Raw genomic sequence first — 18128 nt, 5'->3', positions numbered from 1 at the left:
CAGATTCCAGAGATGTGGAACAACATTGTTGGTGAGAATTCTGGGAAGTGGAAGGCTATTGCCAAGTACCAGGTGAAGGAGACATTCAACCCCTCTGAGAGTGACCTGAGACAGCAAGCCTGCAGGTTGGCCCAGACCTATAACCTGGATGTGATGGAGAGTCTGCTTCCTGAGAAGCCCAGGTGTGCAGCTTGTGGGAAGGAGGCTTTGAAGAGATGCTCCCGCTGCCAGGGAGAATGGTACTGCCACAGGGTATGCCAGGTGACGCATTGGGCCAAACACAAGGTCGCCTGCCAGCTGAAGGAAGAATACCCGCTGCCAAACGTCGAGGATCTGTTTGCCACCCTAGCCGGGGGTAAGGTTTTCAGTAAGCTTGACCTGTCGTTTGCTTATCAACAGCTGATGGCTATGAACTGATGTCTCCACAGGTCTCTCTCCATACTCGTCCAACACTGTAAGAGATTGCGGACGCTTGACATCTCCATGTGTAAAGGTGTCTCCATAACAACAGTGGACCGCCTTCAATCACAGCTCCCATTTCTGATACAGCTGCACCTTCACTGAGGAACTCTATCCATACTTCAGCGCCTGTACTAATGATGGTGGTAGAAACTCTGCCCCTCTGATAATCTCTCCTGCCACAGGAATTTAGAATTATCTTTGTGTTGTCACTACTTAGGAAAGATTATGGTATATTTCGCCACACAGTAATGTCTGATCTGGTTTGTTATCATATAATGTGTGTTATCAGTGTATCTGTTAGAGATGGTGAATATGCAGCAGCAATGTAAGATATAGCCTCTTCAGCCTCATAAGAAGATATGACTTCATGATGCATAGTGCATTTCTACAAGGTCACAATAAACGCCCAGGTGTGGATCGCTCTGTACAACCTGCTGCTGAAGGAAGACTGCCAGAGGAAGTACGACTTCCACAACTACAACAAGAACCAACTGATGAAGCTACGGGGTTTCCTGGCAGAGGTTTTGATCGACCAGCTTGACCAGGCTGATACTGCCACCACCAAGGCTGATACTGCCACCACCAAGGCTGCTTCTGCCACCACAAAGGCTGCTTCTGCCACCACCAAGGCTGATACTGCCACCACCAAGGCTGATACTGCCACCACCAAGGCTGCTTCTGCCACCACCAAGGCTGATACTGCCACCACCAAGGCTCCAAGGTGAACAGCCTCTGGCATGTTAGAACAATGTAGGTAAGGGAAGTCGGCAAGTCAGATCCGTAACTTCGGGATAAGGATTGGCTCTAAGGGCTGGGTCGGTCGGGCTGGAGTGCGAAGCGGGGCAGGGCACGTGCCGCGGCTGGGGGAGCAGTTGCTCCGTCGTCCTCCCTGCGCTCCCGTCGGAGGCATGGTGGCGGCCTGTCTCGGGGTGCCTCTGTCGGTCGTCCTGCTTCGGTGGGGCTTCTGGCGGGGGTGTCTTGGGGCGGGCTTGCGGCCACGTCGAAGGCGGGGTGGCGCGGGGTCGGGGTGGCGGCGGCGACTCTGGACGCGCGCCGGGCCCTTCTCGCGGATCTCTTCAGCTACGGTGCCCATCGGACCCGTTCGCGCGGGGTCCCGCTGGGTCGCCTCGGCCGGCGCCTAGCAGCTGACTTAGAACTGGTGCGGACCAGGGGAATCCGACTGTTTAATTAAAACAAAGCATTGCGAAGGCCCGAGGTGGTGACCAGCTTCCCATATATGATACTGAGAAGATATAAGAAGATATGACTTCATGATGCATAGTGCATTTCTACAAGGTCACAATAAACGCCCAGGTGTGGATCGCTCTGTACAACCTGCTGCTGAAGGAAGACTGCCAGAGGAAGTACGACTTCCACAACTACAACAAGAACCAACTGATGAAGCTACGGGGTTTCCTGACAGAGGTTTTGATCGACCAGCTTCCCAACCTGGTGGAGCTCCAGCGCTTCCTCAGTCACCTCTCCGTCGCAGACCTCGCCCCTCCGAAAAAGGACCTAATCTTGGAACAGATTCCAGAGATGTGGAACAACATTGTTGGTGAGAATTCTGGGAAGTGGAAGGCTATTGCCAAGTACCAGGTGAAGGAGACATTCAACCCCTCTGAGAGTGACCTGAGACAGCAAGCCTGCAGGTTGGCCCAGACCTATAACCTGGATGTGATGGAGAGTCTGCTTCCTGAGAAGCCCAGGTGTGCAGCTTGTGGGAAGGAGGCTTTGAAGAGATGCTCCCGCTGCCAGGGAGAATGGTACTGCCACAGGGTATGCCAGGTGACGCATTGGGCCAAACACAAGGTCGCCTGCCAGCTGAAGGAAGAATACCCACTGCCAAACGTCGAGGATCTGTTTGCCACCCTAGCCGGGGGTAAGGTTTTCAGTAAGCTTGACCTGTCGTTTGCTTATCAACAGCTGATGGCTATGAACTGATGTCTCCACAGGTCTCTCTCCATACTCGTCCAACACTGTAAGAGATTGCGGACGCTTGACATCTCCATGTGTAAAGGTGTCTCCATAACAACAGTGGACCGCCTTCAATCACAGCTCCCATTTCTGATACAGCTGCACCTTCACTGAGGAACTCTATCCATACTTCAGCGCCTGTACTAATGATGGTGGTAGAAACTCTGCCCCTCTGATAATCTCTCATGCCACATGAATTTAGAATTATCTTTGTGTTGTCACTACTTAGGAAAGATTATGGTATATTTCGCCACACAGTAATGTCTGATCTGGTTTGTTATCATATAATGTGTGTTATCAGTGTATCTGTTAGAGATGGTGAATATGCAGCAGCAATGTAAGATATAGCCTCTTCAGCCTCATAAGAAGATATGACTTCATGATGCATAGTGCATTTCTACAAGGTCACAATAAACGCCCAGGTGTGGATCGCTCTGTAGAACCTGCTGCTGAAGGAAGACTGCCAGAGGAAGTACGACTTCCACAACTACAACAAGAACCAACTGATGAAGCTACGGGGTTTCCTGACAGAGGTTTTGATCGACCAGCTTCCCAACCTGGTGGAGCTCCAGCGCTTCCTCAGTCACCTCTCCGTCGCAGACCTCGCCCCTCCGAAAAAGGACCTAATCTTGGAACAGATTCCAGAGATGTGGAACAACATTGTTGGTGAGAATTCTGGGAAGTGGAAGGCTATTGCCAAGTACCAGGTGAAGGAGACATTCAACCCCTCTGAGAGTGACCTGAGACAGCAAGCCTGCAGGTTGGCCCAGACCTATAACCTGGATGTGATGGAGAGTCTGCTTCCTGAGAAGCCCAGGTGTGCAGCTTGTGGGAAGGAGGCTTTGAAGAGATGCTCCCGCTGCCAGGGAGAATGGTACTGCCACAGGGTATGCCAGGTGACGCATTGGGCCAAACACAAGGTCGCCTGCCAGCTGAAGGAAGAATACCCACTGCCAAACGTCGAGGATCTGTTTGCCACCCTAGCCGGGGGTAAGGTTTTCAGTAAGCTTGACCTGTCGTTTGCTTATCAACAGCTGATGGCTATGAACTGATGTCTCCACAGGTCTCTCTCCATACTCGTCCAACACTGTAAGAGATTGCGGACGCTTGACATCTCCATGTGTAAAGGTGTCTCCATAACAACAGTGGACCGCCTTCAATCACAGCTCCCATTTCTGATACAGCTGCACCTTCACTGAGGAACTCTATCCATACTTCAGCGCCTGTACTAATGATGGTGGTAGAAACTCTGCCCCTCTGATAATCTCTCCTGCCACAGGAATTTAGAATTATCTTTGTGTTGTCACTACTTAGGAAAGATTATGGTATATTTCGCCACACAGTAATGTCTGATCTGGTTTGTTATCATATAATGTGTGTTATCAGTGTATCTGTTAGAGATGGTGAATATGCAGCAGCAATGTAAGATATAGCCTCTTCAGCCTCATAAGAAGATATGACTTCATGATGCATAGTGCATTTCTACAAGGTCACAATAAACGCCCAGGTGTGGATCGCTCTGTACAACCTGCTGCTGAAGGAAGACTGCCAGAGGAAGTACGACTTCCACAACTACAACAAGAACCAACTGATGAAGCTACGGGGTTTCCTGACAGAGGTTTTGATCGACCAGCTTCCCAACCTGGTGGAGCTCCAGCGCTTCCTCAGTCACCTCTCCGTCGCAGACCTCGCCCCTCCGAAAAAGGACCTAATCTTGGAACAGATTCCAGAGATGTGGAACAACATTGTTGGTGAGAATTCTGGGAAGTGGAAGGCTATTGCCAAGTACCAGGTGAAGGAGACATTCAACCCCTCTGAGAGTGACCTGAGACAGCAAGCCTGCAGGTTGGCCCAGACCTATAACCTGGATGTGATGGAGAGTCTGCTTCCTGAGAAGCCCAGGTGTGCAGCTTGTGGGAAGGAGGCTTTGAAGAGATGCTCCCGCTGCCAGGGAGAATGGTACTGCCACAGGGTATGCCAGGTGACGCATTGGGCCAAACACAAGGTCGCCTGCCAGCTGATGAGCGAAACCACTGAGAAGCTCCACAGAGACTTGAACATTCAACCCTGAGAGAGATGTTATGGAACACGTGACGGAAGAGTGGACTGAATGGCAGGAGAGAGAAAATGAGTTATAAGATTAGCAAGATTGGCAAGTCAGTGGACCAGTGGAGCCACACATGTTTGATACCATTCCTGATTTCTTTCCATGCATTTACAATGAGCCCTCCTACAATTTCTACCGTCACCAGCCTCCCCTGCAGTGTCCAGACAGATCAGTTTTAGATCTGGCTCTGTGTCCAGGATTGTTCTACTGACTCTTTAAAGATGTGATGACTTTTATGTAAACCTTTAAGAGAAATGGCGTATGCCTTGAGTTTACATGTATGCAAACATTCACTGTTCCCTGTTCTTCAAAGTATGTCACATCATTAACTAATAAAACTCGGTGATGGTAAGGTAATGACAACGAAAGCCAGGGGGTAAATACCTTAGCTGTCAAATGGAGTTATACTTCCTTTGATCTCACACACCTGACATCGTGGGAGTGGAACGAACTCAGAACATTTCTTAAATGAAATTGTCTTAATGAGCTCCTGTGTTGAAAGCTTGTCATTTAGATGTGTTAAATACGAAAATGGAACATGAAACCAAATATATTTGCTGGAACAGCTCTGTTAAAGATGTTTATAAAAAATAAAAAGGCACGATGTTTTAAAAAAAAATTAAAAAAAATAAATAAATAAATAAATAAGTGGCCCTTCATTGTGTCAACCTTAATTTTAATATATAGGCCTATATTTAAAAATATATACAGTTAGCCGTATCCAATAGCAACATGACTTTGACGTCACACGTAGGCAGCGAGACACAAGGAAAATGAGCAAGCAAAAATACCTCAGCGGTGCGCAAAAACGGGAACTTTCCTATAAAAAGGAACAAAATTCAGCGAAACTTCGAAAAATGTCATATTTTCTTTTACCCAATGCAGCTTCTGAGACGCGGGTATGGATGCGATTAGCACTGGGTCAGGGACAAACGTCGTTGATGCACCTGTTGCTAGCAGCACCACAGTGGAGGCCAGTGTTACTGCAACTTGATACAAGTACAGTAAGCATTCTTTAGGTGGTGGTAGATTCTCTATTCGGACATTATAGCCGCTATATGTGGGACTGTCGGTCCGATATTGTAAAAAAATCAAATAAAAAATTTATGTTTACGGAAGTACATGTCTCAAGTATTATCTCGGCGGTTAGTCGAGTGAAAGAAAAACAACATACAGATGATAATTCACACAATATAATACCACGAAAGCGTACCGCACTAAACAATAACATTCATTTGGGCAGCATCATACTCAAACTCAGGCAGAAGGGCAGGGTCCGGCCAGGTTCACAGTCACAGACTGTCAGTACATAATTTAGCATGGTTAGGCTATATATAGCGGTTTCTTTTTCTATTCTACTATTCTATTCTACTTCTGCTGTCTGCGTCTCCCTGGGTATTCCTAGACCAGATGGCAAACAGTAAAGAAATGCCACAATATACCAGGACTTAAGAAACGAGGGGCCGGTTTCAGAGACAAGGCTTAAGCCTAGTCCTGGACTAAATCACACTTTCAATGTAAAATCTCCATTGAAGATGTTTTTTAGTCTAGGACTAGGCTTAAGCCTTGTCTGTGAAACCGGCCCGAGATGTCCTACAAAGGATTTGACTAACCCTGGCCAATTTTACGCAACAAGTAGACTCTGATGCAGCGGAGACAGGGTTGCCAGATGGGCTGGTTTTTGGTGGATTTAGAAGTTTTTAGATTGGTTAGGTTGGAAATTCTCAATCCCATCTGGCAACCCTTAGCGGAGAGTCTACAGCTTGTATGTTTACAGATATTGCGCTGCTGTGAAACACACTTTGTTAAAAAAGTTTTAGTTATAGGCTATTGCTCTCACTTGTTTGTACCTTTTGCTAAGTCAAGCATTTAGAATGTAGAGTGCATATTGCGAAATTTCGCAACGTCAATAACGCATCGGCCTCTAAAAAACGCACGTTTTTTTTTTTTTTTACCTCCGTTGCGAAAGGGCCCCCGCCGCCACCTTGCGGGGGGGCCTCGGGATTTTGCGGTACGCCACTGCCATCACCCTGTGTGAAGAAAACCTGGGTATCCAGGAATTCTAGACTTTCTGGTTGTGTATTATGTGTGAGTTTGATAGCCTGGTGGTGATTATTAAGGGTCTCCAGGAACACCTGAAACTCAGTGTGGGAATGTGTCCAGAGTCCAAAAATATCGTCTAGATATCTAACATACACTATTGGTAAATGTGTACATTTTTCAAAGGCTGTCTCCTCCCAGCGACTCATATAGATATTTGCTAAAGCGGGGGCAAACTTTTTACCCATAGCTGTTCCATGAATCTGTAAGAAATGTTGGTCATTAAACAAAAAGTCATTTCTTGTCAGACTCAGCTCTAACAGGTCTAGGAGGGCCTCACTTGGACGGCTAGAGTCTGGGTACCTAGTAAATGTCTCCCTCACCGCTTGGAGGCCCCGAGCTGTCTCTATATTTGTATAAAGGGAGGAAATGTCCATAGAGAACATAAAGGTATGAATGGGAACCCGGATGGTCTTCAACATGTCAACAAACCCATATGTGTCCCTAACATAGCTCGGATGTTTTTGAGAGAGTGGATTGAGGAAGTGATCTAAATACTCAGCAATGTGGTATGATTCACTTCCACAATCACTCACTATCGGCCGCCCACTAGGGACCCGAGAAGCAACAGTCCACTCATCAACAAGTTTATGGATTTTCGGAAGCAAATAGAAGAGGAGAGGACGAGGCTCATCCGGTCCCATTAAGTACCATCTGTTTCTCAGTAATGTGCTTATCCTGGCATAACTTCATCACTATCTCCCTAATGAGACCTTGTGTCTCTTCTTGTATCGAATGCGGTAGAGGGGAGTAGTGTTGTTTATTATTCAGTTGTCTATTTGCTTCTAAAAGATACTGTGCTTTATCCATAAGGACTATTTGAGAACCTTTATCAGAAGGTTTAATGACTAAATCAGGATTCTTGCTAAGGCCCTTCAGGGCCTGCCATTGGGCTTGAGACAGATTGTGTGCCTGTGTCGGCCTAGCTCTAAACTGGGCTAAGGCTTCACTGTCATTCCTGATTAGGGACTGGATTTCCTGTGATGTCTGTTCCAATCGAGGTTCCCATTTTGAGGGGTATGTAAATGGAGTATGTGAATACTCTGTTTCAAAATGGAAGAATTCTAATAATTTTAGTCTCCTGTGGTAGACATGCAGGTAGGTCTCTCTGTAGTTCCTGCAAATCTAGTTTGGAGGGGGTAGGGATAAACGTAAGTCCCTTCTCCAAGACTTCCCTCTCCAATGAGGTTAGCCTATACGTCCGCGACAAGTTCATCACATTGGAATCTGGGGGAGCCATTTCAAGAGCCTCCTCCCCCCTTACATGTTTAACTGGTCTAACCAGTGTGTCAATATAAGTGATGCTGTTTTACCAGTCCAATGAATTGGGTCCTGGGGCTCAACCTGAAATCTAAGTTTATTAATGTCCTCCAGATATTTACACTTGTCTCTAATTGTGTCATTAAGTATTTTCAACAAATTTAGCTGGGCCCTAGGAAGGCGGTCTGAGTAATTTATTACCGGGATAAATATCTCGGCCTCCGGGAAGGTAACCTGGGCTGTCTTCAACAACTGCTGCAGCTGTTTCCATGTTGTTTGTTTATTTTGTTCCCGGAGACAGTTATTTAAACCAACTGCGAGGTCCACCTTCTCCACCGTTGGGTGGGGGGCTAGGACTTTAAAAATATTATTGATGTGATAAAAGGTTGCCCCAGGAAATGCATCTATCTGCACCTCCGGATCTGTGTGGTTCGGTATACGGGCCAGGTTGGAGTCCCCCACCAGAATGATACTCTTTCTAACCGTCAGGCCCCAATCCAAACCTTTATAGAATGTTCTGGGGTGCCTGGTTGGCTCCCTATTATCAGTAGGGGGTGGATTGACAGGCCCCTCCACGGTGGGGGTAGGTGTAGGCTCCCGGTGGATGATGGGAGCGTGTGCGACGGCCACTCCAGCAAGCCCCCGATCTAAAGGGGGGGACTCAGATTGAGTTTTATTCATGATGATGATCTCATCTCTTTGAGTTTTACCCATCATCATGTCCCCCTGCCAATCATAATAATAATCATTATCTAATTTATATCAATAAAAAAAAATACATGTTCTAATCATATATAGATGATAGATCCACAGATATAGATAGACATCTATATTATGTACAAAAAGGTTTGACTAGGATGTGGAAGTCTCTAACAGCAAGGTTCCATATCAGCAGTTGTGGGCCTCTGGAAGGAGGGAGGGGGGTGTGTGAGGTGGAGGGGGGCAGTTGTGGGCCTCTGGAAGGAGGGAGCCTCCCCCCCCTCTCCACTCTAACCCCCCCCCCCGGAAGCCTCCCCCCCCCCCACCTCTCCCTCTAAAATGGTGTCTCCCTCACTGTCCCCCTGGGGGGCAGGCTGTAAAGTGAGCCCATTATCCCCACCCTCACCTGAATGGTCGGACAACAGGGAGGTGGAGAGGCTAGTGCCGCCACTATTCTCCAGCTCCAGTTGAAAGGAGATGTTACGCAAACCATCAGGGAGTGTAACCTCCTCAGTTATAACTGGGGGTGAGTGTGGGTGGGACACCTCAGCCGTTTGGGGGGCTGGGAGGAAAGGCACCTCCTGGGAGACCCCAGTGCTCACATCCAACTGTGTCAGGGGCACGGGTCTTCGCTGCCCTGAGGGCCTAGTCTCTGGTGTTCTCTGGGGTTTGGGAGCCATTACCTTCTGAATGTAAGGGGTGGGGCCCTGTGAGGGGGGAACTGAGGGCAGCCTTGGAAACTCAAAAATAAATAAAAAATAAATAAATAAATAAATAAAAACATTTGCTATATTAAATTAACAAAGGCATTCACACCAAAAGGCATTCGTTTTGGCATTACATGTTATTAAAAAGGTAATTTGTTAATGATAACGATAAATAAAACAAACCTTTAAAAGTTTAAAATCATACACACTAGTATTGGGGGCATTGGGTGTGAAATTGCTTAGTTTCTTAAACGGTGCGTCTCCTCGTCCTATCGCAAGTGTACGGGGAGGCCGTAGACCACAGGCGCAGCTCCTGTGATGTATTTGAGTTGGGTGGCCTGGCGGGAGGAGTCCATGTGGTCCAGGAGAGCGGCCCCAGGGCCTGCAGACATCCAGGACTGCAGCAGGGCCGTGGTGAAGCGTTCCATGTCCACGTTGGTAACGTCCCACAGGTTCCCCAGAACAGTCACATTCAGTCAATGTTCAGTCACATTGGGAATGACTCAGTTGTGTGTGTGTGTGTGTGTGTGTGTGTGTGTGTGTGTGTGTGAGAGAGAGAGAGAAAAAGAGAGTTAGTGTTACTATTATTCTTATAACAGTGAGCTGGTGTTTGTGTTTAACAGTCCTCCAACACCGACTGACTTCACTTCCTCTGTTCCCTCAGTCACACTGAGACACTGATGTTCATATAGTCTGATTCTGTTCTGTCATCACTTAGTTTGTGTGAAGTGTACATGCTGTACGTGACATCACTCCTGCTCTGAGCTGAGTCCATCTGCACTGAGACCACGCCTGCTCGTTGGTTTGGTTGGTTGGAAGGTTGGTTGGTTGAGGACACGAGTCACTGAGGTATTTTAACCAGACAGACAGGACTCAGAGGACGTAACATGGACATCAGCCATGTTTGCCTGCCATTAGGTAGTTGAGGATGATGCCAGACCCCTCCAGCTCCCCACGTACAGCCAGAGCAGCACTGCTGCAGCCAAACAGCATACAGGCGGCCCTCTGGTGGCAGCGGTGGGGTCCGGGTCTTAATCCTGGTTGACTAGGATGTGGAAGTCTCTAACAGCAAGGTTCCATATCAGCAGTTGTGGGCCTCTGGAAGGAGGGAGGGGGGTGTGTGAGGTGGAGGGGGGCAGTTGTGGGCCTCTGGAAGGAGGGAGCCTCCCCCCCCTCTCCACTCTAACCCCCCCCCCCCCCCCCCACCCTTGACTAGGATGTGGAAGTCTCTAACAGCAAGGTTCCATATCAGCAGTTGTGGGCCTCTGGAAGGAGGGAGGGGGGTGTGTGAGGTGGAGGGGGGCAGTTGTGGGCCTCTGGAAGGAGGGAGCCTCCCCCCCCTCTCCACTCTAACCCCCCCCCCCCCCCCACCCCGGAAGCCTCCCCCCCCCCCCACCTCTCCCTCTAAAATGGTGTCTCCCTCACTGTCCCCCTGGGGGGCAGGCTGTAAAGTGAGCCCATTATCCCCACCCTCACCTGAATGGTCGGACAACAGGGAGGTGGAGAGGCTAGTGCCGCCACTATTCTCCAGCTCCAGTTGAAAGGAGATGTTACGCAAACCATCAGGGAGTGTAACCTCCTCAGTTATAACTGGGGGTGAGTGTGGGTGGGAGACCTCAGCCGTTTGGGGGGCTGGGAGGAAAGGCACCTCCTGGGAGACCCCAGTGCTCACATCCAACTGTGTCAGGGGCACGGGTCTTCGCTGCCCTGAGGGCCTAGTCTCTGGTGTTCTCTGGGGTTTGGGAGCCATTACCTTCTGAATGTAAGGGGTGGGGCCCTGTGAGGGGGGAACTGAGGGCAGCCTTGGAAACTCAAAAATAAATAAAAAATAAATAAATAAATAAATAAAAACATTTGCTATATTAAATTAACAAAGGCATTCACACCAAAAGGCATTCGTTTTGGCATTACATGTTATTAAAAAGGTAATTTGTTAATGATAACGATAAATAAAACAAACCTTTAAAAGTTTAAAATCATACACACTAGTATTGGGGGCATTGGGTGTGAAATTGCTTAGTTTCTTAAACGGTGCGTCTCCTCGTCCTATCGCAAGTGTACGGGGAGGCCGTAGACCACAGGCGCAGCTCCTGTGATGTATTTGAGTTGGGTGGCCTGGCGGGAGGAGTCCATGTGGTCCAGGAGAGCGGCCCCAGGGCCTGCAGACATCCAGGACTGCAGCAGGGCCGTGGTGAAGCGTTCCATGTCCACGTTGGTAACGTCCCACAGGTTCCCCAGAACAGTCACATGCAGTCAATGTTCAGTCACATTGGGAATGACTCAGTTGTGTGTGTGTGTGTGTGTGTGTGTGTGTGTGTGTGTGAGAGAGAGAGAGAAAAAGAGAGTTAGTGTTACTATTATTCTTATAACAGTGAGCTGGTGTTTGTGTTTAACAGTCCTCCAACACCGACTGACTTCACTTCCTCTGTTCCCTCAGTCACACTGAGACACTGATGTTCATATAGTCTGATTCTGTTCTGTCATCACTTAGTTTGTGTGAAGTGTACATGCTGTACGTGACATCACTCCTGCTCTGAGCTGAGTCCATCTGCACTGAGACCACGCCTGCTCGTTGGTTTGGTTGGTTGGAAGGTTGGTTGGTTGAGGACACGAGTCACTGAGGTATTTTAACCAGACAGACAGGACTCAGAGGACGTAACATGGACATCAGCCATGTTTGCCTGCCATTAGGTAGTTGAGGATGATGCCAGACCCCTCCAGCTCCCCACGCACAGCCAGAGCAGCACTGCTGCAGCCAAACAGCATACAGGCGGCCCTCTGGTGGCAGCGGTGGGGTCCGGGTCTTAATCCTAGAGCGTCTCTCTTTAATCGTGTGCCTCTCTTCTTCTTCTTTCTCCTCCTCACCTGGGGTGATCGGTTTTCTCTCCAGTTTCAAGTCTGCAGGGATGTGCTCTCCAAGCACCTTCTTAGTGGGGGTGGCACAGGGTGGTTTGAAGAAGGTATCATCCCCAGTGCTAATAGCTGTAGGGTCTTGAATGGAAAATGAATCTTTAGACCCATCGTCCAGATCACATGAGTCCACAGTAGAGGTCTTAGTGTCCATGTTGCGACACTTCTCATGATCACACTGGCAGTTCTCTCGGGGGAGGCTTGGCGGGGCTGCTGGTCCACCCCGGCGGTGCAGCTGCCTCCCCCTCCCCCGCCACAGTTGCCCGACCCGGGTGACAGGCAGCGGTTGCGAATGTGCGGTTCCGGGTTTGTGGTAGACACCAGAACAGCGGGATCACACAGGGTGTCGGACTGGCACACCATGTTACTGGCCTCCCATGTACCTTGCAAGGGAAGACAAAGGAAAACATAGTTAGATAACATAGAATTAATCTCGAACGAGTGTCAACGATAAGACGTAATATTATTGTTGCGAGAGCTATTAAAACGGGTTCTACCCAATTTAAGAGTTTAGTTTTAATAAAATAAAAATGTTTTGCCTCAAGTGATAAGGCAAGCAGGCTAGAAAGAATTGGAAACATTCACTTCACTGCAACATCACGATGAGGTATGCAGCCCGCTGTTGCTGCTAACGTCACGAAATGTCGGGTTGCAAAACAACAATTACACAACACAACGATCAAACACACTGACGATCAAACACACTGACGTCTTTCCAACGCGTTTGTTTAATCTGAACGGAGGCAGATCGGCTACAAAGTCTCCAGACGCTTCTAGAACACATGACGTGCTTGAGATCCAGCCACCCGAATACATGTCAGCTAGTTACCTATCTGGATGTACGATTAATAAACACTAACAACTGAACATCGTTATGTCATTTAATGTGAAGGATCAGAGGTTAGCTAGCGAACGCCATACATGACACGTGGTGTGTTTATAGATGTGTTACCGTGTTCATTAACTGACTGCTACTACTAGTACTAGTAACTACTGAATATCCCTAACTGCTAGCGAGCTAGAGCTAACCAGACCAGCAGCGTGTGTGTTAACCACCGTACCTCAGGCAGCTAAGCTATCTAGCTAGTTTACGTCTGTTAACGTTTCTAAGGCAGCTAAAGCTATCAGGCTAGTTTACGTCTGTTAACGTTTCTAAGGCAGCTAAAGCTATCAGGCTAGTTTACGTCTGGTAACGTTTCTAAGGCAGCTAAAGCTATCAGGCTAGTTTACGTCTGTTAACGTTTCTAAGGCAGCTAAAGCTATCAGGCTAGTTTACGTCTGGTAACGTTTCTAAGGCAGCTAAAGCTATCAGGCTAGTTTACGTCTGTTAACGTTTCTAAGGCAGCTAAAGCGATCAGGCTAGTTTACGTCTGGTAACATTTCGCCAACGCGACGGAATTAATGACAATGGATATTTCATTGTTTACCTAAGATTTTGATTTCAAACTTTTTGGGCCGGTTTCAGAGACAAGGCTTAAGCCTAGTCCTGGACTAAATCACACTTTCAATGTAAAATCTCCATTGAAGATGTTTTTTAGTCTAGGATTAGGCTTAAGCCTTGTCTGTGAAACCGGCCCTTTATGTTCTAAAATGTAATATGTGGATTAAAAGTGATAGTGTATATTACTATGTCTACTCACCTCAGTGTCTCCAGTTTGCAGTGTGGACTCTCCAGTCCAGCAGAGAGCAGCTTCACTCCTGAGTCTTGTAGATTGTTGTGACTGAGGTTCAGCTCTCAGGTGGGAGGAGTTTGAGCTGCAGCTGAGGCCAGCGCTTCACAGCATCTCTCTGTGAGGTCACATCTCTCCAGCCTGAATAATAATTCAATAAAATGATGCAGTAAGTCCATAACAGTTCAGTGTAGCCTACAGTAATAATTACAATACTGATAAATAGGGATGCTCCGATTTATCGGCCACCGATTTAAATCGGCCGATTTCACTCCAAATGACTCGATCGGTGATCGGCAAAAATGGCCGATCGCAAAAACCGATTTTTTTTTTTTTTTCTTTTCCTGGGGAAGACAGATAACTGAACAGAAAACATAGGAGGACGTAACAGTATGTAAACCATGAAGGCCACGTTTATGATGTCTTTTATACAGCCATATCGACTGACTTGGGCTTCAGGCCCTAACTGGGTGATAGGCCAGACCTTTACTATGCCATATAAAATGGGTCTGCGTTTGCTTGGTGCCTAATGGATCAAAACTTTTGTCTAAAAAGCAAAAAATATGTAGGCTATCCAGTCAGTAGGCCTACAGTTATGTATTTAAAAAAAAATCGGTATCGGTATCGGTTGATCTTGAGGAAAAAAATCGGTGATCGGTATCGGCCCCAAAAATCCAGATCGGAGCATCCCTACTGATAAAAGATTGTAATCAGTGAGGTCAGCTCTTGACCTTGTTTCTTCTCTTAACAATGTCCTTTACATTGCTTCTCAATATGAGTAGTCAACACAAACATGTGTCACTAGAGGTACGATCGCTTGCTGTTTAATTTAAACCTTTTTTAGATGTTCACAACGTAATAATTTATCAAAACCACATTAACAATCTAAAGAAGAAGCTCAATCAATTGGGTCTCCTAGTTTGGTCCCTCACCTCAAAGGAAATAACTGAACCAATAGGAAGACTAGAATAGAGTCTATAAGCCCCATGGCAACCTCAGTGTTTCCTCTATATGCATTTATTGGTGGCGGGCCGCCACGAATGAATTTCGTCCGCCACTAATTGATTCAGTCCACAAAAAAAAAAAAAGTTCTCAAAAAAAAAAAAAGTTCTGAACATTTTAGCTGAATAAAATATATCTGATCCTAGATCAGCGCTATAATGGATGTTGACTAAAAGTGCACCTAAATCCACGCCCATCTCTCTCTAACCGCTGATCCAAAATCAGATTAATGACATTAAACATTCAGTTGACGACGTGACACAAGGGCTCCTGATTGGTCTAAATGTGAACTGTGGTATTATTGTTATTGTGTACAGGCCACCGTAGTGACATCAGGGGGGTATTCCATCAACGTCGCTAAAGGAAAATCCTGGCTTATTTTGGATAACTCTCGCGAGACTTGTCAGAATATGCCTGGATGTTTTTAGGAACTCTCGCAAGACTTGTCAGACTAAACATGGATTTTCTTTTAGCGATGTTGATGGAATACCCCCCAGGTCAGGTGGGCAGGTTACGACGAGACAACAAGAGACCGGTATTGTAGAGCTTACAGAGCGAGTTAAAATAAAGACACTTACATTGAAATACAGAAGGACTCACGTGTATGTTTAATAGAATGCTTATAGACAGCTCCATGGCAACCTTCCCCCTTGGACTCACCACTGCTCTGCACTTTCACACTCCAATGACTTTTCAGAATTACACAAATAATTAGCCAGGAAAGACAAGTCAGGGTTGCCACGCTTGCCTTGAAATAATTTTCCATATCACCTCTTGATTTTCCAGGTACCGTTTTGTGATGATATCTAGACCGTTAAAACTTTCCGCCCCTGCCCGTCCACCACACCGGCCCACCCCCACCCCCAGAGGACACCTGACTACTTACTTGATTTAAAAGATGTGCCGTCTAGATGTGCGATCAGCTCTTAAATGCTTAGAGATAGTTAGCTGTCTAACCAGTGTTTTGATAGCTCAGTGTAGATGTATTAAACTAGAACTAATTTCCAGCCTAGAACACCACTGGGCTGAAAAACTTGGTTCCCTAAAACGTATAGGTGATGGTGGTGATACCAATTAATCAGAGCAGTCATACGTCATCTCCCTGTCATCAGAACGATCACGCCCCCTTTTGGGTGGTAGAATTGTTAGAAGTTTGACTTGCGGTCAAAGCAAATGTATGGTCTTTGCTACTTTTATACGTTAAAATAAGAAAACAGTATTGATTTTTAGCTATTAGGAGCCCAAATCCGATGGCCAGTCAGGCAAACAATTATATAGTGTCGTTGCCGATCAATGATCTACGTCGTTATATATTTTAAAAATCATGAAATTATTTTGATGCGTGTCCTTTCAGTCTGCCTCCATCTATGTGGCTGAACGACCCGACGGCCTGAGATGTCATATAACCCTAACCCATATCCTGACATATACAACTACCTTATTGAATCTCCAGATAATGTATTTCTGACATCCATCACTTGCTGTAGTTAAGATACTTTATTTTTCTGTTTTGGTAGTCTGTCCAATGTGACACTTGCCCTCATCCACCGGCCCTAGTTTTGGATCTAGCTTGCTGTTCATTATTTTGATAAATCATAGCTAGCTAGCTATAACATCTTCATATAAATATATATATACATATATCCACATACATATACTATATACACCATACAGGCTAAATACTGATCACTTGGCAAATGCATCATCTATTAAAGTAGCAAAGATCACACATTTGCATTGACCGTCAGTCAAACTTCAACCACTTCCTGAGTAAATCCAACGTTCCTACGCTGAGATGTGACCGTTTTAACTTGCGCCCCCCACTCGCGGATATCAGGAAGTATTAGCGCTATATGCCGTTACCGTTAGCAACACATTCCAAGCGCTAGCTAGCTAGCTAGCAAGCACATCAATGTTTGTTTGCAACAATGAACCATGTGCTTGCCAACCAACATTGATAAAGCCACATTTAGAACAGCCACAGACAGTTCCAAGCCAACTACTTACATTTGAGATGTTTTAGAAAGCCTATCATATTTTCCAGGACAACACAAGATTTCCATGTTAATTTTCAATTGTGCTCAGTTTCCATGCCTTTTCCAGGTATGAAACAGGGCTAAATAATTTCCATGTTTTCCCTGTTTTCCAGGTAGCGTGGCAACCCTGCAAGTAACATTCTCAACGGCTAGAAAAAACATTCTAGAACATTCTAGAACATTCTAAACATGCCGTTTCTGAACAGTCTAACCAAGCTAAGCTAAGCTGGGCGAAAACAGGGAGGAGGGAAGCGCCTTCCCTGTAGCTTAGCATAGCATAGCTACCCGCGGTAGCCTTCCCTGTAGCTTAGCATAGCATAGCTACCCGCGGTAGCCTTCCCTGTAGCTTAGCTTAGCATAGCTACCCGCGGTAGCCTTTCCTGTAGCTTAGCTTAGCTGCCCGCGCCTTCCCTGTAGCTTAGCTTAGCTTAGTTGCTCGTAGCTTCCCTGTAGCTTAGCTTAGCTTAGCTGCCCACGGTAGCTGCTGCAGTCATTAAGTTGTGCTAACACATCTAACACGGAGCAAAGCTGACCGAGCCTTAAGAATACGTGGCCAAAATATCCCATCGCTGAGATAAAGCAGTAAGACACTCACCTGTTTTGATATGCATGTCTTTGTCTTTGGCGGTCAGTGTAATAGAGAATTAAACCGGTTGTCTTTGGCGGTCAGTGTAATAGAGAATTAAACCGTTTGGGAAACTTTAGTTTGTTTCCAGCGGGCTGGTCGTGTTCGTCTGGACTGAGCGGCCGCACGGAAGGAACTGGCGAGTTAAGGGCGGAAGTGACCTCATTTAGGCCCCGTCCCAATTCTTCTTCTTCTTCTTCTTCTTCTTTTTTTCAATTGGCGGTTGACAACCACATGGTGTATTACCGCCAGCGCTGGACTGGAGTGTGGCACAGGACTTGCTTCTTAACTTTACTAACTTAAATTCTTTTTAAAAGCCCTGTTTCCCTTAAAAAGAAAAACAACAACTTTAAAATCTTCCCTTCCCTTCTCTGTAAAATATATGGAAAGCTGGAACTTTGGAACTTGGAACTTTTTACTTATTGAGCCTGCACTGTTTTATGTATTTTATTGAATGTTTTCTGTCTGCCCTAACTGAGCTGTTTGACAACTAAATTTCCCCATTGGGGACAATAAAGGTTTTCAATCAATATTTCATCTCAAATACTTCTTTATTTTCCTCCACCTGAGCAA

At 46.5% G+C, this 18128-nt stretch overlaps 2 protein-coding genes across 2 annotated transcripts in view; both read left to right on the top strand.

The window, feature by feature from the left end:
• LOC308164433 (zinc finger MYND domain-containing protein 10-like) overlaps positions 1-417 on the top strand; it is a gene marked incomplete at both ends in the record, with an annotated part of 1033 nt that extends 616 nt beyond the window's left edge. Inside the window, one exon of the mRNA XM_080538534.1 lies at positions 1-417. This exon is cut by the window's left edge and continues 231 nt beyond it. Within this exon, the coding sequence (XP_080394660.1) occupies positions 1-417 (417 nt within the window).
• Positions 418-765: 348 nt separating this feature from the next.
• LOC308164431 (zinc finger MYND domain-containing protein 10-like) lies at positions 766-2406 on the top strand (the record flags this gene model as incomplete). Its single annotated transcript, XM_080538532.1, has 3 exons — positions 766-787; positions 841-1070; positions 1759-2406. The coding sequence occupies 3 exons, from the start codon at positions 766-768 to the stop codon at positions 2404-2406; spliced, it is 900 nt and encodes a 299-aa protein (XP_080394658.1).
• Between the last annotated feature and the right edge of the window lie 15722 nt (positions 2407-18128).

The sequence above is a fragment of the Nansenia antarctica genome (assembly GCF_963989245.1).
Source record: "Nansenia antarctica genome assembly, chromosome: 8".
In the NCBI taxonomy this organism is placed as follows: Eukaryota; Metazoa; Chordata; class Actinopteri; order Argentiniformes; family Microstomatidae; genus Nansenia; species Nansenia antarctica.
The sequence above is the reverse complement of the archived record's forward strand: the minus strand, read 5'-3'. Positions and strand labels throughout refer to the sequence as shown.